A 25348-nucleotide genomic window follows, 5' to 3' on the forward strand; every position below is an offset into this window, starting at 1 on the left:
CAAGCATCTATTACAGCTCCCTCACAATGTCCTTTGTAGCCTCTCTTGGTGCTATTAACCCTAGATCCACACAACAGTCTCTGGCAGCTATTCCTACACTATCTGCAACAGCAGCTGCTGCAAGCCTCACTTTACTCTCCAGCATTCTAGGCGCACAATGTATTAGAATTCTATCCTATTCTATAGCACAAAGTCTCTGAGTGCTTTCTTCAACTATAGTATGGTTTCCATAGTAGAGATGAACTCGAAAACACACATGATATGTCAAGTGACATTTCCCAAATCTGCAGGAAATCTGATCTGCTATGTCTGATCTATTACACTAAATCTGGCCATACATGGCCAAACATGGATCAAAGTTTGGCTGGTTTAGCAGGCACCAGCCGAATTTCAATCCATGTATGGCTGTCCCCATGAATGAGACGTTGATCTATCAATCTCCTTTTTTAATAACAGGCTTGTCAGAACATATCTGCTCAATCAGTGCATGCAGTCAATGGGCTGCAATGCTGATCAGTGTATTCTGATGGCGGGGGAGGATTTCCCCATCCACCTCGAATGTTTTGATGGAAAAATCAGCTTAGTTTTTACATTTAGGCGACTGACTGAATGCAAAAACTGAGCAATGTATGGCTAGCTTAAACCCCACTATTTGCCAGAGTTGTGTCATAGCTGGTGCAAAAAACTGAACCATCATTTCACACATTTATAAAGTTCATCAACTGTGATTCATCTTCCAGGTCGGAGAAGCAAATATGGCCCAAAGGTGGTTTACATGTGCAGTATTAAACTTAGCAAAACAGCATGCAACATTTGACACTTGTTGCACTCCTATTTCTCTCCTGCCTATAAAATATATGTTTCAGTAATATATATTCAGTAAATATAAATAGAAAGCCACTTGTCCCCTCCCTCCACTTTAACTAGGATTGCATTTCAGTCTACCTCCCACCCTTCCAAATATTATTTTGTTTCTTCTTCCCTAGTCATGATCAGCAGCTGCTGTACTTAAAGGTTCTAATAATTTTCCAGTCTTCTCTGCAGCCATATTCAGATATGCATCAGACCCCTTTATTCTTGGTTTAAGAACAGCTCTTGCTCTGCCTATTCTCCCACTCTTTCCTCCAAGTCCATTGCCAGCTTTCTGTACCTCCTCCATTCTATCCCAGTGGCTGTTATGCCTCTCCACCCATCAGCAACAATCAGCTTTGATTCTAAATCCTTTATCCCCTTTTCATAATCAGTTCCTCCTCTGCACCCCCCACCCCCACCCAGCCTAAATAATTTCTACCTTTCTACCTGTGCCCCCAGCCAACAATGCTTAGCCTCCTCTCTATCTTTTTCCTAATGCTACAGAGCATCACTTCATAGTCAGAAACAGATGTGAACAGGTTTCAGTATATTTTTCAGTAATTGTTTTATCTTCTTATCATTTTTTATCATTTTTTGTTTAATTATTATTATTACATCGAGTTTATATAGCGCCAAAGGGTTTGCTCAGCGCTGTACAATATAGGGGGGACAATACATGGCACAGTACAACAATAACAAACAACGTACGAGGGGTAAGAGGGCCCTACTCTTTCGAGCTTACAATCTAGGAGGGAGGGGGTAGTGGTACAGTAGGAAGTGGCTGAGGGGAATGAAGTGGAGGGAGGAATGAGGGAGAATGGCCGTTAGGTGAGGGTGGGGTAGGCTTCCCTGAAGAGATAGGTTTTGAGGGAGCGCCTGAATGTGAGGAGGGAAGGCGACAGTCTGATAAATTGGGGCAGTGAGTTCCAGAGGATGGGGGAGGACCTGGAGAAGTCTTGCAGTCGTGCATGGGAGGAGGAGACCAGGGAGCAGGATAGAAGGAGGTCCTGTGAGGAGCGAAGGGCAGTACTTGGGGATCAGGTTGGTGAGGTAGTCAGGGGCAGTGTTGTGAACAGCTTTGTAGGTCAGGGTTAGAAGTTTAAATTTGATGCGTTGGGCAATCGGGAGCCAGTGGAGGGAGAGGCAGAGGGGGGTGGATGAGTCTAGCCGCTGAGTTCAGGATGGTCTGAAGCGGGGAGAGCTTGCACTGGGGTAGGCCGGTGAGGAGGGAGTTGCAGTAGTCAAGGCGTTTAATGAATATGTATTTCTTTATAAAAGCATTCATTGTTGTTTGTAAGCTTTAAATAATGGAATGGAAGTGAATAAAGTGTACAGTTACTGGGGCAGAGGTTAGAAGAAAAAAAAAACAGAGGTTGACTTTAGTTGTGGAAGATATACATAAGTGAAGATGTTTTCTGGACTAATACACTGCTTGCTGCTTAATGTTCAGGAAAGACAAAGTAAGGATTGGTATTCCTTTCATATGATATGACTTTTTAAGGGTGTACTGTGATCAAACAATATTCAGCACCTGATGTTCCTGTTTGAGCTTCCTAATAGTCAAGCCTAAGGCTATTTTGTCCTGAACCTCACTTACCTGAAAACATAAGGGCCACATATTTGCTTATGTATTTCCATTCTTTTTATACTTCCCTTTGCTTATTTTACATTATATTGATCATTAACAAATTAATATAATTTGTCCTGAACCTCACTTACCTGAAAACATAAGGGCCACATATTTGCTTATGTATATCCATTCTCTTTATACTTCCCTTTGCTTATTTTACATTATATTGATCATTAACAAATGTATATTTCACCCCATGGATCTGATTGAATCCCCAGGAGAAAATGTCTGTATTCATAGATTTGGGCAGACATGCACAGTTCATCACACTTCTATACCCTCAATAACCAATCCCAAATATTTGGGCAAATTTACTATAACTGGTGCGCTCAGAATCTGGTGCAGCTGTGTGTGGTAGCCAATTTTAGCTTGTTCAATTAGGCTTTGACTAAAAAAAAGTGGAAGCTGATTGGTTTCTACGCAAAGCTGCACCAGAATTTGCACTCTCCTATTTTAGTAAATAACCCCCATTGTCATTTGGGAATGGGGGGTCTAGCAGAGTGGAAGCACTGATCATATGGTATGGTAAGGGTGTCCTAAGGACCCTGGAATGTGCTTTAGCAGGACTCAGCAATAGAGCAATGTTTCTTAGATAGAAATAGCAGCTCTCTAAATAATTGCACCTTAAATTTAACATATTCTTTGATGGTGGTCACAAACAAAAGATTTATTGGTATGTAAACAACCTTCAGTTGGCTTCTAATTGCAAAAACAACAGAACAGATGAAGGTATCCTACCAACAACATTTTAGATCCTTTTGTCATGTCTATAGATTGTATTTATCACCTGTATTTATATATGTATTGTGCATTCACAACAGTCCCTGCCCTCAAGGAGCTTACAGTCCAAGGTCCCTAGCTCCCATTCATACATTAATTTAGACAAGAGACAACTTGGATGTCCTTGGAGCGTGGGAGGAAACTGGAATGCCTAGAGGAAACCCACACAGGCACAGGGAAAACATGCAAACTCCAGGTAGTTAGCGCCATGGTTGTGATTCAAACCAATAATCCTAGTACTCTCAGGCAGAAGTGCTAACCGCTTATCCTTTGTGCTACCAATTTATATATGTAATTGTTTTTCAAAATAAAAGCTGTCTGAAATGAAATTAGATGGCCATACTGATGTTGTTATCTGAAGATCTGTAGGTGTGATTTGCATTTTTATATATAGACCCCATATCTAAGAATGCAAGGAGCAATGTATATAAGTCCCTATAAACAGGCAACTACTGTATATCTGTATAACTAGAATTAAGTAGCCTGTGCATATCTTGGACAAAACAACTTCCACGGTCATTGTATGTACTTATAAAACATTTTTTTTGTAATATGCACTCAATTGTTGTGCATGTTTGTTTGTTCCTAAAAGGAAATTACTTTGGGCCTATTTATCTTTGCTTGGGCAATACGCACACTCTTCAATTTATATTTTCAACTGTCAAAATGAAGCAAACAGCAGTGCTGCATTATAGATTTTCATGCTACTGTTTGTTTGCTGTTGACATCAAAGAACTTTTGGATATAAATCAGTAGAAGCACTAAGGCTAACAAAGATCTGATAAAAGTATATACAGATGATCTTTCAATATCCTTAGCTAGTATCGTGTTTATAGATTTGTTTTAAAGAAATCCTGCTGTTTTTGTTTTCTCTAACACAAATAGAAAATCTCTTGTTTGCTGCTCTTTTTGGTGTATTACAAGCTCAAAACATGGTATCATTATACTGTATTTCACTTGCATACTGAATGGTATAATATGTATCCTGTAGATGTCACTATTACTATAACAGTATGACAAGGTTTCCTTGGTAGTAAGACTGCAACAAATACAAAGTAGTCAATTTGTATAATGAATCAGTAACATTATTTATGTTGTATAAAACACCGGTGATTATTCAAACATAAAAAAAAATGTTGCATTTCAACCATAATTATTGAAAAAAAAGTTAAAATTGTGATTTATTGTAAACCTTCAAGTCTGGATGATTTATATTCATGTATTTTGTTTATGTTCAATAAAGTCATTTGTGTGTTTGAATAGCAATTCTATGCAAAAGATGAAACCAGTTAGTGCCCTGTCAATAAATAGTATCATGTGTTTAATCCTTTCACTGCCAGAGTCATTTTTGCATTTTTTGCACACGTTTAAAAAAAATAATTTTAGGTCTGAAGTTTAAATAAAACCCCAAAACCTTATATATGTTCTGAAAGCAGAACTCCTAGAGAAAAAAATAGTGGTAGTTCCAATGTTTTATGTCACACGATATTACCGCAAAGGTCTAGGAAACACATAATTTCAGTAAAAAATACACTAAAGTTAATTTTAGGTCATACAAATGCAATATATTTCCCAATTTTATTCAAAAATATAAATACAAGGTTGCACTGAGTAAATAGGTATCCAATATGGCAAAACGTATATTTGCATGCACCCATGAAATGGCAACAAACTCCAGTACCGTATATTTTACATATCAATCACATCAGTTTAGTGTTATGGAGGTCTGGTGGTAGAAATATTGCTCTCACTCCAATGTGTGCAGCAGCATGTAACATGCGTATCACAATGAACATTTTCATGTTCAGGCACCCCCCAACCCATGAGTTTACATTCATATGTGCACATATGTGGGGGGCTCAAAAATTTGTGGGGATTTTATGAGCTTGGGTGTAGCTTTAACTTGTTACTATTTAAACTTTTTTTATCAAATAGGAGAAAGTCCCCTAAAGGATGATTTTTTGGTGACAGGATCCAGGGTCTAAAAGATCCTGGATGTCTCCCCTGCGCTCCACTGAATGTAATGCAGTGCAGATTGCATTGCAGTACATTCGTTCCTGACCATACTGGCCAGAGAAACTGACAGGGGACCCGAAAGTGAGTTTTTTTCAATTTGCTACTGGGTCAGCAACATGAAGGGGAGGGGAGCTAAGCTATCTTCCCCCTACCCAGAAGCACCCACTATACCAGTCTCAGGCCTGCAGATGGGCAAGAAGAATCAGAGATACATAGCAGGGGGGGCGCAAACTGGGGGGAGCAGGGGGTGCGGAAGCAATTGGGTGACAACGCAGCCTCCAGAATGCTTCCATCTGACAGCCAGAACTTGTCTTGTCAGATATACACAGTGTGTGTGTGTAAAACCCCTAGCCTGGCAGCAAAAGGTTAAAGAAGAATTCTAGAAATTGCATGTTTTACATAGTTACTACATTGATCTTTATTAGACCAATTTAACTATGCATATGGCATACCTGTAGGATTTCTCTAGAAGCTGTAAATCCCTGTAGTAGACACTACTGCTGTCTACTATGAGCTCCTCTAGCTTCTGGGTCCTGTGCTGAGTGGTTGCCCTGCTGCACTGTGAACACAGGAGGTCAGCTGCTCAGTACAGGCACCATTTAAAGAATGGTTTACAGTTTTTCAATGAATGCAAAGTATTCTCTGATTTCACAAGGTCGAGAAGAAGTAACATCATGCTCTCTACCTCATCCAATCAGAAATAGCTTTACATGCCAGTGCTGAGTGGCATGGGACCCAGAAGCTAGAGGAGGTCACTGGAATTGTGGTGCCTACTGCAATGATTTCCATCTTCTGAGAGCTCCTACGGGTATGGCACATGCATAGTCACATTGGTCCAAGCTGTGTAAAAATGACATATCTAAAGTTCTTCCTTAATGATATTCTTTAAACTGAGTTCTTTGTTAGCTATTGAGGCCAGAATTTGCAGACTCCTTTGGTTTGCGGAAGTCTTTTGTGAGTATCTACTTTTCTGTCTGCTTGATGTAATGCAAATCAAACTTCCAACTAGGGGCGGACTGACCTTTTGGAAACTCGGGCACTGCCCGAGGGCCCAGGGTCAGTATGGGGCCCCATGAGATGCCCCTGGTACCTTTTTCATAGGCTTTTTTGAGTTTGGGCAAGGACACAGGGGCCCCATGATCCCCTATTGCCCCGGGGGCCCCATGAGTTGTCAGTCTGCCCCTGCTTTCCAACTATTTACTAATGATCTGTAATACATCAGGGTTTATGTACAGGACAGTGGAGCCTACAGTGGATGTGTTGGAGAAAACCTCACCTACCTTGTAAGCAGATAAGGAAATTGGGTTTCCAAACATTCTACCAAAATGCATTGTGGTAGAGTGCTGTACTATAGTTATACCTTTAAGTGGAACTGAGTAGATCAGCTTTGTGACTGCATATGTACATTACACATTCCTGAAGGTTCTATTGCTTTATCAATCTATAGAAGACAGTTTTTACTGCAGTGCTCTATCCATTTGTGTATGTTAATGTAAATCAATCACAGAAGAACACGTTTTATTACAATCAATTACAGCTTAGTTAATGCAGTAAAAATGGTACACAGAATTCCCTTTAATATCCAATAACACATCATGTACTAGCCAAAGACAGTCTTATTTTTTAAAGTCCACAACTATGCTTTACTAAAACACCAGAGACTGGTTTACATGGTTGGACAGTGACATTTGTTTTTATGGCAGGTACAAATTCAGTGCAGTGTATTTCATTTATCTTTGACTTAGTATATCAGAACATTGCCTAGATCCAGTTTATCTGATGTATTACACAGGGCGGGAGGGTTTATCTGCATGATGTAGCCATAGATTGGCTTTGTTCCCCTAGGTATTTACCAGACAGACAAAACTATTTGTAGGCAGTCATGCCATTTATCTTTATTTTATTTCTTTTCTTTTTTTTTGGGGGGGGGGGGATTTATGCTAGGAAATAGTTTACTCTTGGTGTCTTTCCATTCACCGATTCTAAGAGCATCAACTACTTTAACCACCAGTAAAACTGGAATAAATGCCATATGAAGCTGAATTGGGCATGTTAAAACTACCATTGCAAAGGAGCCACACACACACACACTTCAAGGGTTAAATGTTCATTTTTGTCTAAGATTTCTTTTAAAAACCATTTAACTTACCTTAGCCTTGACAGTTGGCCCTCTACGCATTCCTCCGGCACTCAGTGTTGTGAGCAGTTTGTTGACATCTTCATCTACAATGCAGGACTGGTGGTCCTGCCCTATAAATGATGAGATCAGCATGTCAAAGAGAATCAATTTCTAGGTAAATGTTGCATAGAGGGGAGGAAGTCTGCAGGAACTACTGTTAGAGAGGTATTAAACTCAAAACAGAAAATTTACAATATTGCAAGTTACCAATCATCAGATGTGATATCTGCATACATTTTCTTTTCTTTATCTTTTTTCTTCTGTTTTCACCTGGTGATCTGGCCAGTAACACACCTCCTGTATTAGTGAGACAGAACTCTGGAGGAATGAGCACAGAAGGCATAGCAGATAGCAGCATTGTCAGTCTGGGGGTGGTATTAAATGTACCAGCAATACAATAACAAATTGAAGCCAAACTCCAGCTCACACTTTATAATCAGTTACAGTAATAGCTTTATTTCCTTTCAGGATAAAGTTTTTACATGATCAAATCAAAGCAGATCATTTGCCAGTAATAAATGGTCTGTCGCATCCAAGTAAACTGATACATTCTACTAGAGAGCTTGTGCTTCTGATAAATAACAGACTTGTTAGCTGGATCACCAGATAAAAATAAAAGAAGGAAAGCCTAAAAAGAAAACTAATGCAGCCATCACATAAGAATTGGTAAGCTGCAATATAATAGATGTTTTCTTTTTGTTTTAATACTGCTTTAAGGTAAGTATAACTGTTTTTTTTCACTAAAACAAGAAAAAATGTTTTTCATTTTGTGTGAAATTCCCCTTTAGGGCATCATGCCTGTTTAATGTGAAGGAGAACTAAATTCCAAAAACATACTCTTCATCTTTTGACATATTGTCCCTAAAATTGTAATAGCAGCTATTCATTTTTCAGGGGTATTGCTCCCATTCTCTTTACTTACCTATATTTTTGCCATAAAATGGCATATACTTAAGAGTGAGGGGCAGGGAGTTCATGGAATTATACTATTTTCACCTAACACTAGCAATGGGGCAGTCATGATACTTCAGATTAGAGGCATGTGTACCAGGGTTGCAAGGGTCACGATTGTGACCCAGCCCTATGCTCCAGGGGGCATGTGTGCCTCCCATAACCCTGGATAGGAGGGGAAGTGGGGCAGTGACATGTAGAGGAAACAATCTCTCCATGCACTGCTGAATGTCCACTTCTCCTCCTCTCCCTCCCACAAAAATTCAGTGGCTGAAGGAGGGAAATAGAGAGCATCGGTTGCACAAGATGCCACCACCACTGCCTCCCTATCCCTGTCCTGATGCCAAAGGACCCTGTTTGTTCAGTAACTATTCATAGCTGTGTTTACTATGCTTCAGTTTATGAATTAATGGGAAGCTCTGTACACACCTATTCCTGTTCATTTATTTTGTACCACTGAGGCCACAGAGATGGAGATTGAGGTGTCCTCAGTCTCCTTTCTCTGTCTCAATGGTGAAACATCAGAGGTTTGTTTAGATCCCATATATTTCACCAAAAATTTTAAAACAATAAAAATAAAATTGTTAAGAAAAAAAATAGAATAAAATGGTAAATAAAATGTAAAAAAAACAAAAAACACTACTGACACCAGTGACGGAACTACCGGGGTCTCAAAGGTTGCACTTTTGACTGGGCCCTGACATTCTGCTGTTCTGCCAATGTGGGGGAACCCAAATACGGCAGTAAGGAATCCCACTGCAGGACCATAATAAAGTGTCCATGATAGGATTAAAGGGCTCCATGGGCATATTATTGGCCATGGGGGCCCTTCATGCTTTGTGCACTTAGAAAATAGCTACAGACTGTGTTTTCTAAATGATCATCGCACACACAGAGGTGAAGATACAACACCAGCACTGGTATCATTTATTGCTGCAGCACTGGTGTCAGCTGGGGTGCAGATGTACAGCTCAGTCTATATTTTAATACAGAGCCAACGGGTGATTTGTCTATGTTCTCTGAAGAAAATTTTTAAAAATGTGCAGAGATCAAACAGATAAACATGTGTCCATATTTTAAAATACTAGTGTCTGGAGTTCAAATCTCTGACTCTATAAATAAAAGCTGCATATCCTATAGCTAAGGCACAAAGCCTAGATACAGCAGATACATATTCAAAATGGCTGAGCCCAAAGTGAATTTAATACTACAATGTAACATCAGTCCAATGCAAACTAACCTGGAAAAAACATTATCTATTTTAATTAGTGTTCTGCTTCATGTCTCCAGAGTCTTGTCTTGATGAAAGATTGCCTTTAATGTAGATTTAAAAATAATCATTTTTTAAACCTGCAGTAAGTAAAAAAGAATTCCTTCTTATCATACATGAAGGCTTAATAACATATTTATATGTATCATTTTTCATTTTACCTGAGTAATGCAACACAATATATTGTATATATTACATAATCTCATAAAAAAAGCATTAGTGTGTAGTTGTTGATTATGACAAAATCTCCTATTTTTTAATTCCCTTTTTAAGTCTACTCTTCATGTAACCATGTTATCAGTCGCTTAGGACTCACAGTGATTGAATACTTTCTCTTCTTAATCTGTCAGAGTGCACCATTTAGGAGATGGTTATGCAGGAAACGCTTGGGAATAGATTTTTACACCCGGTGTTGTCCTTTGATTGTCAGCAAAAGACAAATTTGAGTTGCTGAAAATGAACTGGACCTAGAGTCAGTATTGCTATGATTTCTCTTCTTCAGGAGAAGCAGAGATGGATCCTCTCCCTAAAGGCTGGTGTCACTCCAGTTGCTAATGGGTTTCTCTAATCCTTTTTTCTTAGAAATGAAAGTCATATGCTCTTTTCTTAACCAGGTTACACTGTTTCCCTTGGCGCTTTCATACTTAAAATAGCTTGGAGCATTTTTTTTCACTTGACTATGTAGAATAATGTATTTCTCTTTTCTTGAAATACAACGTTGTATGAGTACAGTAATGGCATGGATAGTAATATGAGTACATATCTTATTACTTATTAAATTCTCTTTAAACATGCAAACACATAGCTATAACAGTGTTTCTTTTTCATTTACTAGGAGATTATTATTTTTTTACTAGCAAATAAAATGCCCCCAGTCTATTAACCTCCCTAGCGGTATGATTATGTCCATATTGCTGTGCTCAAAGCTATTGCTGTGCTCAAAGCGGTACATTTTTTTGCATGGAAATAAGTTTTTTTTTATTGTAGGCCTGTAATTTTTAGGAATAACTCACTGAAATCTGTCCGAACAAGAGTCTATTAAACATCCCGGGTAGGATAAAACTTGAAACACAAAATCATAAATTAGAATTTAATAAATAATCATAAAAATAATAATATAATAATAATAAATTTAATTCAATAATATAATCAAACCAAAAACACTGAAATTTGAAATATAGCGCCAAGTTCGCACATCGCTGAGCAAAGTCGCAAAATCGTTTTTAGTGTCTGATGATGAATTTCCCCACAAATCATTATCACTCAATTCTGCAAGTAGTTCTGATTTACTATCGCTGTTCTCTAGCCTGTCTAAAACTGCTTTTGACCAAAAGGGACGCTTTTTGGACGCCATGGACTTTTCTAAGTTTCCAGGCAGAAAGAACAGTAAAAATGCAGGCAGGGCGCGGGACAAAGCAGTAGGGACAAAATGTATGTGAAATGGTTTGATACAGTAATGTTTTACTATGTCAAATTAATTTCTAAGAAAATGACAGTTTCTAAAAATTGTTAAATGTTCTGCCGTTCTGGCTCTCGTACGTCCCGACGATCGCAGGGACTGGAACACGGAAGCCAGATGCCGGCATCGGCCAGAGGAGATGGTCGGGGATGCGGCAGGGGATGCATCGCGGGAGCGAAGGACAAGGTAAGCGCTGCAGGAAATCCCTGAGCAACGCCGCATGGTAAGCCCAAGTGTAGCTCGGGGTTGGTTACCGCTTTTGGTACTGAAACTTTACCCTGAGCTACACTCAGGAATACCGCCAGGGAGGTTAAAAGAAAATGAAAAAACACATGAAATTAAAAAAATGATTAGGGCAGTGTTTCTCAACCTTTTTTCAGTCAAGTCACCCTTTAAAATTATGGACAGTCCCGAGGCACCCTTTAAAATTATGGACAGTCTTGAGGCACCCCATTCTAAAATGGGGTGCCTCAAGACTGTCCATAATTTTAAAAGGGCACCCCATTCTAAAATTTTAAAAACTATTCTAATAGTTTTATATAACACAGCAATATCTACACATATAGGATACCCAACATTAGAGGTGAATTATGCTTCCAAAGCAAATACACTTTGCACACTGGTACTGACTAGTATTCCATTGTTTCTCTTCTCCCTCAGTTTTTCACCATCACTGAGCTAATGTGTCACCCACACTGATGGAGAGGGGCAGGGGAGGGTCAAACTAGGATGCTGTACAGGCAGCTGACATCCTCCTTATCAACTAATGATGTCATTGGTTGTCAGGATACCAGCAGCTGGAAGGTCATAATGGTGCACAATGAAAACCTGTGACTTTGTGTAACTAAAAGGCAGGCTTGTTTCACCTGCTGGCTTGTATACAAGTTTTGGGCAATTTGTAGACATTTTGCCAAGGAACCCCTGAAGAAACCTCAATTCACCCTGGTTCAGAAAGGCTGGGTTAGGGCAAGGTGGGAATATTAAACAATGCTAAAGACGTGTGAAGGGATTAGGTGATTCAGTTAACTATTTCAATAACAATTATCACAAATTGTGGTTATTGATCTTTTGCCGATTTGCAACAGAATGATTAAAATTTATAGTCATAGGCATTGATAGCAATGCCAAGGGTATACCAGTGGGAAGTAGATACAAAAGGGGGTATAACAATGGACAATATGTATAGGGAAGGAGTGTTCAGGGTGGACAGTATGTGCAGGAGCAAAATATGGAGGGTAAGAGAGTGGGCAATACAATTACCCCTTTTACACAAAAATGGTGGTTACTTGATTCCATTGTTTGCAAAAATAACACAAGAAATAGTTTTACCCATAAAGGAGAAAGACAGGGATGGGGTAGTGCACTTCAGAGTGAACCCATTCACAAAACTGAAAAGTTACAAAGCAGCAGCAGCATGGGGGGTTGTTCACAGAGTTTTTTGTACAGAGGAGGAATAAAGGTCAAAATCAATGTCCAGGGCCCACTAAAATTGAAACAGGTTATTTCTGGAAAGCAGAACTGTTCAGGAGAGTGTCAACAACTGTGCCGATGTGAAGGTTGTGCAGATGACACTGAAGCAAGAGGAGTGTGATCAGTATAACTGACAATGGTGGAAAAATGTGACACCAAAACTCAAGTGGATTATTAACAGGGATTGTGTCATGGAGTCCATGTACAGTGAAGATGATGCTGGAGACATAGGGGATGGGGTAGGGCTTTGTTGCCAGGTAATTCAGGAAATGGGAAGTGGAGACGATATCACAATTGGATCAGGGCCAGTGGAGAAAAAATTGAGATTTGGTGTGGTACGTTGAATAAAAGTGAAGGATTATGCCATATATACTGGATACTTTTAGTTGACGGGTTAACACTCTTGCCTTCTTGAAGAACTAGGGATATTTAAAGCAGGTCTGTGGCATCCTGGAGCTCCCAATATATTATTCCCCCTGCACACATGCCTGTAGTCTGTGTATGTAGACAGGTGCTGCAGCAACCATTGGCTGGAACCAAAGAGAGTCAGAGAGAAAGAATGTCACCAGTACACCACTTATCTTCAAAATGGGTCCCTGATGAAGTCACATGGGGCATGACATAACGCGTTAGAGGAGCCGGGTGTCAGACTCTGCAGGACAGCTGGATTGCAGCTGTACAAGTCATTTATTCTTTAACCTCCCTGGCGGTATTCCCGAATGTAGCTTGGGGTTAACTTTCAGTACCAAAAGCGGTAACTCCGAGCTACACTCGGGATTACCCTGCAGCATTGCTCTGGGATCCCTCTTGCACTTACCTTGTCCTGCACTCCCATGATGTCCCCCCTGCAGCATCCCCAGCCATCTCCTCTGGCCGATGGCGGCATCCGTCTTCCGGGTTTCGTTCCCTGCAAGCGTCGGGACGTACGGGATATACGGGGGACCGAACCGGCAGGAAATGTAAAAATGTTAAAAAGTGACATTCACTAAATACACTAAAATCTCATAGTATAACATTACTGTATCAAACCATTTCACATACATTTTGTCCCTAGTGCTTTGTCCTGTGCCCTGCCTGCATTTTTACTGTTCTTTGTGCCTTGAAACTGAGAAATGTCCACGGCGCCCCAAAAATGTCGCTTTAGGTCAAAAGCAGTTTTAGACCAGCTAGAGAACAGCGATAGTAAATTAGAACTACTTGCAGAATTGAGTGATAATGATTCGTGGGGAAATTTCGTCATCAGAAACTGAAAACGATTCTGCGCCTTTGCTCAGCGATGTGCGAACTTGGCGCTATATTTAAAATTTCAGTGTTTTTGGTTTGATTACATTATTTAATTAAATTTATTATTATTATATTATTATTTTTTATGATTATATATTATATTATAATTTATGATTTCGTGTTTCAAATTTTCTCATACCCGGAATGTTTACTAGACTCTTGTTCGGACAGATTTCAGTGAGTTATTCCTAAAAATTACAAGCCTACAATAAAAAAAGACATATTTCCATGAAAAAAAGTACCGCTTTGAGCACAGAAATACTGACATAATCAGACCGCTAGGGAGGTTAAGGAGCTTTTACCATTGATTCAATGTAAGTGCAATACCTATAAATAAAGGCTGGTATTTTTTATTATTACATTATTTATTTCAGGTACTTATATAGTGCTGTCCATTTATGCAGCGCTTTACATACATATATCGTACATTGACATCACAACCTAACCCTCAAGGGGTGTACAATCTAAGGTCCCTAACTCACATTCATACATACACATACTAGGGCCAATTTAGACAGGATCCAATTAACCTACCAGCATGTCTTTGGAGTGTGGGAGGAAACCCACACAAGCACAGGGAGAACATGCAGGAGGCGCCATGGTTGGGAATTGAACCCATGACCCATTTACTGCAAGGCAGACGTGCTAACCACTAAGCCACTGTGCCGCAATTCTATATTTCTCTGAGTGCATTGACAGCAGACAAGCAACAGACAGGTATGCAACTTTAATGCAGAAAAGGCAAAGCATGTCTCTTCTGTATTAAGATTCCTGCCTGTTTGCTCTTTTTTAATTACATAGCTAAAGTTCCACTCTAAGCATCTACTCAGGACTGACAGCTGGGAGATTAACACATTATTATTATAATACAGGATTTATATAGCACCAACAGTTTGCTCAACGCTTTACAATATAATGAGAGACAATACAGCAACAATACAGTTCAATACAAGAGAGTTACGCTAAAGAGGGTTAAAACATGAGCTGGCTGCTGGCTGCTAAGAGGTTATAACACACACTGAATTGTGGTGCCTGAGCAATTAATGTACATAAGCTGCAGACTGGATGCTGAATATTTTGGATACTTAGGCATTAAAGCACACAGGTTGGGTATTGAACATTAAGAGGTTACTATACATGCACTGGGGAATGGCTGCAAAGAGGTTAAAAAATGTGCAGGGGACTGGGTACTTAGGGGTTAACACACATGTGCTTGGACCTGACTTGTATAAAAATAATGCACATGAGATGAGTATTGGTGCCCATGGAGTAATACACATGGGCTGATCAAGGCGTTTTAATATGTAAAATGTTCTTTGCTGAAACTCCACAACATGGAAAACCGTTGCGAATGTAGCCTAAAGGGGGAATAGTGGCAAAGTATATACTGTATATTGGAGGGCAAACACTTGATAAGTCTTGATTATATGGTATAACAGACAGCAGTGTGTAAAGAGTGGAACAGTGTGCAGTATATATTGTACAGCATAGTGTACAGAGTTCCTAAAGCAGAACATTCCTTGTAACATTCAGTTTCCAGGGACAAAATATCCAGAAATAAATCTATACAGCTTGGAACTGTCCTTGTAAAGAAGGAAAAACTGACATCACTGTGTATGCCACGGCTGTAAACCAAAGCATCGCCAGGGACTATGCAGATAAAGGTGGTAGCAGTTGTGGGGTGGTTTCACCACAAGGTTTTACCACTCCCCAACCTCACATGTGAACAAGCCGTAATAGTGCAGCTCTCTGATCAAAACCACACCAGTCACAGTATCGCTAGACCAGTGTAGCTAGAAACAGTGTTCCTGACCACCACCACACCAGACCACTGCAGCCAGCAACTCTTTTCCTGATCACCACCACATCAGTCACAGTTTCACCAGACCAATGTTCCTTATTACAGCCACATCAGTTGAAGTGTCACCAGACCAGTGAATGCCAGCATCAGTGTTCCTGATTGCCGCCACACAAGTTTCAGTGTCACCAAACCAATGTAAGCCAGAACCAGTGTTCCTGATCACTTGAAAACCAGGGCCACTGTTACCAGACCAATATAAGCCACCAATATTGTTCCTGGTTGATGCCACATTAGTCCCTAGTGTTGCCAGACCAGTGTAAGCCAGCAACAGTATTCCTGATAGTGCCACACAAGTCTCAGTGTCACCACACCAATGTATACCAGCAACAGTGTTCATAATCAACGCTACACAAGTCCCAGTGTTACCAGAGCAGTGTAAGCCAGCAACAGTGTTCCTGATTGCTTCCACATCAGTCTAAGTGTCGCCAGACAAGTCTAAGTCAGGAGCAGTGTTCTTGATCACTAGTCACACCAGTCCCAGTGTCACCAGACTATTGTAATCCAACAACTGTGTTACTGATTGCTGCCACACCAGTGCCGTTGTTACCAGACCAATGCAGCCATCAACAGTGTTCTTGATCGCTGCAACACCAATCTTAGTGTCACCAGACCAGTGACAAACATCAACAGTGTTCTGATTACTGTCACAACAGCAACAATGCCAGACCAGTGCAGCCAGCAATAATGTTCCCGGCTGTTAGCCAAACCAGTGCAGGTGTCACCAAAGACAGGGCAGTCATAAACAGTGTCTCTGATTGACACCACATCAGTACAGTGTCACCAGAGCCAGTGCAGCCATCAACAGTATTCCTGATAATACCTTGAGGTGTTTGCTCTCCAAATTATGATAATTTTGTGAGGCTTTCTACTGTCTTGGCACTTCACAGCCTCCAAAAATGTGATAGGTAGTCAGGAAATTAGATGCATAATTTATGCCCCTAGAAAGCCTGGAGGTGCTCCTTGAATTTTTCACCTCTCCATGTGGCTAGGCTATGAAAAAGTCTGTGGTATCACCATACTCGGGAGGAATAGCAGAATGTGTTTTTGTGTGTAATTCTAAGTATGCCTATGCTGCACACTAGACATATCTTAATATTAATTGACACATTTGTGTAAAAAATGCATTTTCATTTTCCTTTCACATTTTCCAAAAAACTTATGGCAAAAAAATGAAGTCTTCAAAAGGCTCACTATGTCTCTTATAAGATACCTGTCCATGCCTCCAAAGATGGGATAGGTCATCGGGAAATTAGCATTACTTATGTCCCTAGAGCATGTGCTACTTGGATTTTGTTTTTAATTGCAAATATGCCTATCCTGTGCAACAAATAACCTGCAAAAATTAAAACTTTATGAAAAAATATAAAATTGTATTTCATTTCTTAATTTTCCAGAAAAAAAATGTGACAAAAAAAAATTAGATTAGATTAGTAGATTGTATACATCATACTGATGTGCCACTTTACACACAGGTTGGGGGGGGGGATCCACAGGTCATGTTATTTAAAGGAATTTTGCATTTTATATTACCCTTAAATCAGTATTACAATTTATGCTTTTTGCCAAATAGATTTTTTTTTAGAGATGTTCTGCAAACCCACCTTAAACTAAAATCTGGTATTTTCATCTCATCCCTACATGTAATCTGTGCCTGGGATATAGGAGATGCATATCAATGGTATCAGATATTTCATTCTTGTGTGTATTGCTGCAGCATTGCTATGTAGGTTCTGCAAAATGAAACACCCCAAATGGCTTCACAGAAGCTGCAGTGAATGTGGCTATTCTCTGTGCAACAGTCATTTGATGGAATGTAAATTAGAATGCAAACTAAAGGCTGTCTGTACAGCTTCCCATAGACAGATTTCTAAAACAAGGCTCTGATAAATAAATGTGTCTTAGCAAGTGTGTGTATAGACCAAGGTGGCCAGTGTGTATAGGCCAAGGTGGCACCTAAATAAAAAGGTGTCCATTTTATTTTTCAAGAGAAGGATACCAAATAATATATGGTACAAACCATATGCTTTCAGCCTGTATCCTCCACCATTTTAAATAGTAAAAGAAATGGCCTATTTTGAGCCAAGAAGAGAAGTGATCTCTAGAATTTATTGTTAAAGCATGTTTGTGTTCTTTTTTTTATCTCCAAATTAACCCCTTCCATGTAAGCTGTATACACTGTTGTATGAGGCACATTCAGTATACCATAAAAGCAGCTCATAATAAAATCTTTCATACATATGGCACAATATATGGAAACTGAATTGTCTTTTCCACTGACTCCACAATGGCAATTTATTGCAATTTGTAGAGAAATCCAGTTGTCCAATTAAAGTTGGACGCAGTGTCTAAGGTGTATCATTATGTGATATGTCATTTTGTACCAGAACAGCACAATTAGAATTTTACCTACACAGTAAATTTTCCTTAGCTAAACTAAAAAGTAATGAGGATGTGATCTGTCCTCATTCTATGTCAACACTAGCTTTTATTTTATTTTGTGCACACAATAACCTTTGCTTTCCAGCAATTACTAGGAAAAAGTGGCATGTTTTGATTTATTGCTTTCAAGACCTATTCATTAATTTCCATTGTCAGATGTTCAGATCCTATAATAAATATTTTCATCTCTATTGTTCATTCTCTGAGGCATAAAAGTAAATGGCAGTAAGTGACTGCCCCAGGGCACTCATGCACAGGAAAATGCATTGAACCAACTGTCTTCCATGCTGCAAGCTTACAATCTGTTTGTGTCATTGCGTTCTGCTGCCCTCATGGCCATAGACAACATCAGCTAAGAAAATTATTATCCTTAACAGTTTATATTGGCCTGAAGGACAGAAAAATGTGTCAGCGTAAATAATCATGCTGTTTATGTAAAGCTCCCTAGGTAATATTAAACATAGAAACACTAAAATTAACTACAGAGAGTGACTGTAAATTTTATTAAGTGATATCTTTGCAAGTCATCATTATGGTTTTCTGTGGGCTCTTCCTTAATGGGGATAAACAAAAAAAACAACATATACAAGTGCTTTTCTACAGGAGGAACCTTTAATTAAGGTGTTATCATTATCTCAAGCCATAGTACATTGAGGGGGTGTGATTTATGATATTATGTTTGGAAAATATGAGTGGAAATCAATAGCAGCCAAGATCAGTTTTTATTACTCTTTTGCAGCCATAATGGTCATTTTTATCTGCTCCCAGGAAACCCTGACCTCATAATTTACTTGTAAAGGGTTTTCTTTTAGATATTGAACAATGGAATGTATTTTGTTTTTATCATTAGTGTGAGCACTGATGAATTTGTGTAATGTACACAAATTTTCTGTATATGGGTAAAAACTGCAAAGACCAAAACAGTGTAAAATTGCATACACGTCCTCCATAATGAACACATAATGGCCTATTTCACACAAGCTTCAGCTTGTATTACAGCAGTGTGAACCTCAAGCTTTTACAAAGCATTTCCAGAGCTATTAGCAAGCTATTTAAGCATTATGTGGTGAAGGTCCTGAGAGACAGAGAATGGGAATCCCTGCTGAATTGCATCTTTAGAGTCATAGCTGCAGGGACTTCAGACCAGAAGAGATCGAACCTGGATGGCAAGCTGTAGGAAATCAACAGGTAAAGCGTTTAAATGGATGATAGATAACCTGTTCATGGGTAGGACAGAAAAATGACCAACAGGCATGGCTGGGGCAAATTTATAGATAACCTGTCCTATGGGGTTAAAGGACAGAGCATTAACTTATTATGTACTGCCATGATGCTCCAGGACACTAGTTTACCTAAACTAGGCTTATAATACCAAATATGTTATGTATGCAAGTATCTATCCAAGTATCGCTAGTCATACCGGCTAACATAAGGTCTTACAAATGAACAATGATGTTGATTTCATCATAACTCTCCATCTTCTATAATTTTGTAGCTCACAAAAAATCTGAACCAGCAGCAGTTAGTAATGAATAGGAGAAAGGTCTTTAGGTCTGGTTATAAATTCCTATAGAAGACCTGGGAGAATTGGCCTAAGACACAATTGCAAAGCAATATATGCAATATAGGCATTCAAGGCTGAAGGTTGGCTAATTTGTGATATCTTTTATCATCTCTGTCATTTTCTAGCATCCAATTGTGCCACAGTTCTATGGTTAGCCCAAACTCTAAATCCAGTTATAGGTTCTATGCACAAAAAAACAAGTTCCCTTGGCAGAAAAAAAGGCTCAAATAGAGTGTTTCTGTACAGGTGTTTAGGAGCACTTAGGAGTGTTTAGAATCATTTGGCATCTTTTTTTTTCTGCTAGAAAACTGCTCTCAAAAATGCAAACCAGAAGGGTTATCTTTTCTGCCTCTAAACACTGAGCTTAAAAAATGCCTCTGAAAGTCCTGATGTGCATGGACACAGAATAACATTGAGCTGCTACTACAGGCAAAACACAAAACTCCTGTAGAAGCAGCTTTTTTAAGCTCAGTGTGCATGGACCCTTACTTGACTTTTCAGGATAAATACAGTTTAAAATGTAAATAACTGATCAATCACCAATATCATATACCAATATTATCACCAATACAAAAGTGTTCCTCATATTTGTGCACTTTTATAGTCTTAAAAAATGTACTTTCCCTTAGAACTTTGTATTTGCTTTTCATACCTGTAAGATTTTTAAGCACATTTTATCCATGGTGACTGCTAAACAATCAGACATTTATACCCTTCTTTTCCTTCCATAGTAGAGCAACTTCTAGAACTGCTCCTAAGTATGGGTGGACCTAAGGATAGGTGACGTTTACATTAAGGGAATGTAGAATGTTTTTGCACATGTTTTCTTTATTTATAAATGCAATTCTTAATAAAATCTACAAATCTATTTGGTTTCTCATGTATTAGTTAAATATTAAATATTGCATGTGATTTTTTCTGAGTTACCATTACTGGCTGTATAGTTAACTCTCAAACACTCTCATTCAATCTCTTATGTTTAACTACATAAAAATAAAACTAGATTTTAAAATTTATATTAAGAAATCAGGTGAAACTCAGGAGTCTGCTGATGTCAGGTTTTCTGCAGTACTTTAAGTAAAACTCCAATCAAACATGAAATGCATAGACCACATTTCCTTTCAAAGGATGTGCAATTTTGTGATACACATACCTCTTTTTGTCAGTGAAAACAGTCTGCTACTTCTTGGTTTAGTATTACTGTTTCTGGGACAGCTTTACTGCTGTCTAAAATGTAGAGGTGATATATGTATGTAGCTGGATTACTGAAACTCAAGATTTTTTTTTTGTTAATCAGAAATAATATATGTCACCTGAATGACAACACTGTGTGAAAACAATGTGTACTTCACACCATTGGCTATATAAAATGACCAGTGCATTTGGCCACTGGTAACCATTCATGTAAAGTATTTAACATTCATGTATTTGCATTCATGCTTTCTGAAAAATTTCCTTTACTTCCATGCTGTGTAATTAGTATAATATGATCCCCTGCTAGTTAAAAGCATGCATATGGCTTAATAAGTCAGAGACAGGACACAGCTACTCCCTGTTAGGTCATATACTTCTGTATAGTGTATAAATTATAAAAAGAAAGGTACCTGTATGTAGATGGGGCATTCATTATATGGTGTTAAAGTTCATGAGCAACATTGAAGAGGCTGAGCTGCCAGCTGCCATGCTGAGAACAACTCATTTAATTTTATCTAACAAAGAACAGCAAGCATGGCCTGTGATAGATCATATGGGAAAATAGCAGAACCTTTGATAAATGACTAAACCTCCCACAGTAAAACCATCTTGGAAAGCCTAGTAGGGAGATTATGGAATATAGGCATGGGCGTAGCATCAGGGGTCTCGGGTCACATTTGTGACCCCGCTCTTGGTCCAGGGGGGCCCGTGCTGTCTACCTGTCACTATCATGGGCAAAGAGGAATCCAAAGCAAAGCAGAAGCTCTGTGCTTTTGGCTCCATTTCGAGTCCTGAGTCAGAGACAATCAGAGGAAGGATGCGGTGTGGCCAGCCCTGCTGGATGGGAAAGTGTCAGTGCTGACAACCAGGAGGGGATTGACACCTAGCTGTCACCAGGCTGAGCGAGGGAGGAGAATGAGAGCACCATCCAGGAGCTGCTACTGCTGTCATTGGGGAGATAAAAAAGATACCGGTCAGATCCATGCAGAGAACAGACACACACTGCCCCACCCCTTCCCACAACTCCTGCAGACACTCACACAAAAATTCTCACAAAATCTCGTAACACCTCCTGAGAGGCCTCCGAGGGACTGCAGGCTCCAGAGGCTTCAGATTTTACTGCGACAGTTTGAGCAGGATGAGCAGAGGGGGAGCTGGATAGGGAATCTCATTTTCAGCATAGAGAGTGGGGGGGGGATAATGTGACATTACTAGGATGGTGAGGGGGATCAGTAATTACCTGGGGGGCCATGTGTTATTACTAGGAGGAGGGCAACTGAAGGTGGGGGGGTCATCTATCATGTCCTGGTGAACAAGGAGGTCGTCTGTCATTACCTGGTGGGGGAGGGGGTAACTGTCATTACCTGGTGGGGGAGAGGGTCTCTGTCATTACCTGGTGAGGGGAGGGGGTCATCACTACCTGGTGGAGGAGGGGGTTAATCTGTCATTACCTGGTGGGGTAGAGGGGAGTAATCTGTCTTTAACTGGTGGGGGGTCATCTGTCATTACCTGGGGGGGGGTCATCTGTCATTACCTGGTGGGGGAGGGGTCATCTGTCATTACCTGGTGGGGTAGTGGGGGTCATATGTCAATGTCTAAGGGGTCATCTGTCATTACCTGGTGGGGAAGGTGGGTCATCTGTCAGTACCTGGTGGGGAGAGGGGTATCATCTGTCATTACATAGTGTGGGAGGGGGTCATCTGTCGTTAACTGGGGGGGTCATCTGTCATTACCTGGTGGGGGAGGGGTTCATCTGTCATTACCTGGTGGGGGGAGGAGGGGTCATCTGTTATTACCTGGTGGGGGAAAAGAGGCCATCTGTCATTATCTGTTGGGATGAGAGAGGTAATTTGTCATTACAAGGTGGGGGGGTGGCATCTGTCATTTCCTGGTGGGGGGAGGGGGTCATCAGTTATTACCTGGTGGGGGGACATGTGTCATTACCAGGAGGGGAAGTCATCTGTCTTTACAGGAGGAGGGGGTCATCTATTATTAGCTGAAGTGGTGGCTCTTGAAGAAGTGGTCATCTGTCAATACCAAGAATAGGCATGAGGGCATGTGTCATTACTAGGAAGGAGGGTGTTACTTTTCCCTAATATCCTGCACCTCCATATCACTGCAGCCTGGCCATGAGAGAGGTAACTGGGTGCTGTTTAATAACAAATAAAAGAACAGGTTTAAAAAAAATAAAAAGTGTGATAAATGCAGTGGCACACTCTCTGACCCCACCCAGCCCAGTACAGTACTCCCCTCCTGCCTCTGCTCAGCCCTGCACATGCACACAAGGTGTAAGAAGGCAGATCACACAGTGAGCTGCTCGGTGAAAGCGGTTGACTTGTATGTGGATCTGGAAGTCAGAGGGTCTGATAAGTTTCCTCTTTTACATACAAATGTACTGCTTTCACTCGACAGTACAGAGGGTGGACTGCCTGCCCCTTCCTTGTGTGCACATGCAGACGGCAGCAGGGGAGAGAGAAGAGAGATACAGCCACCATACAGCTATCATATCTTGGCCCTCGGTGGGAACATCTTAGCACACAAAGGAAGATAGTGGGGGGCCCCAGGTCAACTTTTGCATCGATGCCCACAAGCTTCAAGCTATGCCTCTGTTTAGAGGGTAAAAAATGGACTGTTGTTTTTTATAAATTGAGGTAAAATAGCGACATTAACTCATTCTTCTTTCTCTTTTGTATATTTTTTCCCTTTATTAATTTTTAAAGGCTCTTGCTGAGAGGAACATCAAATGAGGCGCTAGTATTTTAAGTGGACTATAGAAAGAGCTGGCTTGTAAAGTGATTGTTATGGAAGTAACTTCTAGAAGTCTCTTGTATGTACCCTTAATCTCAGACCATGTCCTATAGCAGCCTCTGACCTCCTATTATTACATGTTCAGTCTCTGACCAATTTTCTGTAGCATTACATACATTCTGCATTATGTGCAGCTACTTTTTTATGTCAGGGGCAGCACTTATATCAAACAAGCTTACCATCACTCCTATAAAGGCACACACAATTTTAAAACAATTTTGTATATAAAATTAAATATGTGTTTTACCTCAAGAATGATTAAATTCCTTTCTTTACTGTTACTACAGAACTCCAAAGAAATCCTTGGAAGACTGTCAGGTCAATATGCGATCATTGAGAGCAAAAAGAACCCAGTTCTCCAGTCTGCTTCCCCGAAGGAGAGTGAGAAGGTTAATGAAAAACTGGCTGAGCTTTCATTCAACTGGGACAATGTCAACAAGCTATATAAAAAACGGCAAGAGTAAGTCACTATTTCATTGCACAATTATGCAATATACTCATTTTTGATAACAGTATTCCTTTTCTTGTTTACTCGCTTCCTTTACCAGCCAACATAGAAAAACTTCTCTTTTGGTTAAAAGCAATGCATTGTGAGGCACTGAGGAATAAATTGACATCACAAATGTTTGTGTTTAACACTGCTAATAGAAATGCACAGGAAAGAGGTGTATTGTTTCTACTACAACACCATCGAGTACTGTCCATGATACATTTTTATTTTCACTAATAGCTACATTTTCAGGCTAAGCTTCAGAGAGATGGTCAGATAAGGAGTAAAGAAGGGGGCTTTGGAATGAAAGAGAGGGTAGAGAGAGTCACAAAGGTGAGAACAGTAAAACAAAAATGTTTGATAGTGATGTAGAAAACTGAGGTTCACATTCAGTCTGTTATTTTTTGTGTCAAACAGAATTATGTTTTCCTTTTCTGTGTATTTTAAGAGGCAAGACCCCAAAAATGTGCCCTAAAAATGTAAATGCCAGTGAAAAAAATAAATAAATACATAAATACATAAAATACTATCAATAACAGTACTCAACTCTTAAGCATGTTCCTACTACCTAATCTCTGAAATTCATTAATATTGTATTGTTTAGAAACCAGTTTTGCAGTAGTCTGACAAATGGCAAAACTTGCAATAGATTTATTTACATGATGGTAAGGTGTATAGGAATCTGTCACAACTCTGACAGAACTTTCAAAAGCATCTGTTCTGTGTAGTGGTGGAATTTTACAGGAATCTATTTGGAGAAGTTTTGGGAACATTGGAAAAATATCAAATATTAGTTCAAGATGAACATAAAGCGAAGTTCCACTCAAAAGCTGAAGCTCTGCATATTTTTCTCCTCCCCCCCTCTACTGCCATATTTGGCACCCTTTGGGGGCGAGGGGGGAGCGTATACTTGTTTTTGACAGGTACCCACTCCCACTTCCTGCTCAGTTCGCCGCGGCAAAGTGAGCCAGTAGTTCGGCCCCCTCCTCCGTCCCAAAGTCTCCTGGGAACTTTCACAGGTCCCAGGAGACTGCTGGACCAATTAGGATGTGCAGCACTATATATAGACAAAAAGGTGCAGCGCTAATAATGAAAAGGTGA

At 39.8% G+C, this 25348-nt stretch overlaps 1 protein-coding gene across 1 annotated transcript in view; it reads left to right on the plus strand.

Moving 5' to 3' along the window:
• DMD (dystrophin) overlaps positions 1 to 25348 on the plus strand; it is a 2676943-nt gene that overhangs the window by 1041658 nt on the left and 1609937 nt on the right. Inside the window, exon 42 of the mRNA XM_089653005.1 lies at positions 24045 to 24217. Within this exon, the coding sequence (XP_089509131.1) occupies positions 24045 to 24217 (173 nt within the window). The remainder of the gene's footprint in view (positions 1 to 24044; positions 24218 to 25348) is intronic.

This window comes from Staurois parvus, unplaced genomic scaffold, assembly GCF_062004578.1.
Source record: "Staurois parvus isolate SC_StPar_1 unplaced genomic scaffold, SC_StPar_1.0 ptg000696l, whole genome shotgun sequence".
Taxonomy (NCBI): domain Eukaryota; kingdom Metazoa; phylum Chordata; class Amphibia; order Anura; family Ranidae; genus Staurois; species Staurois parvus.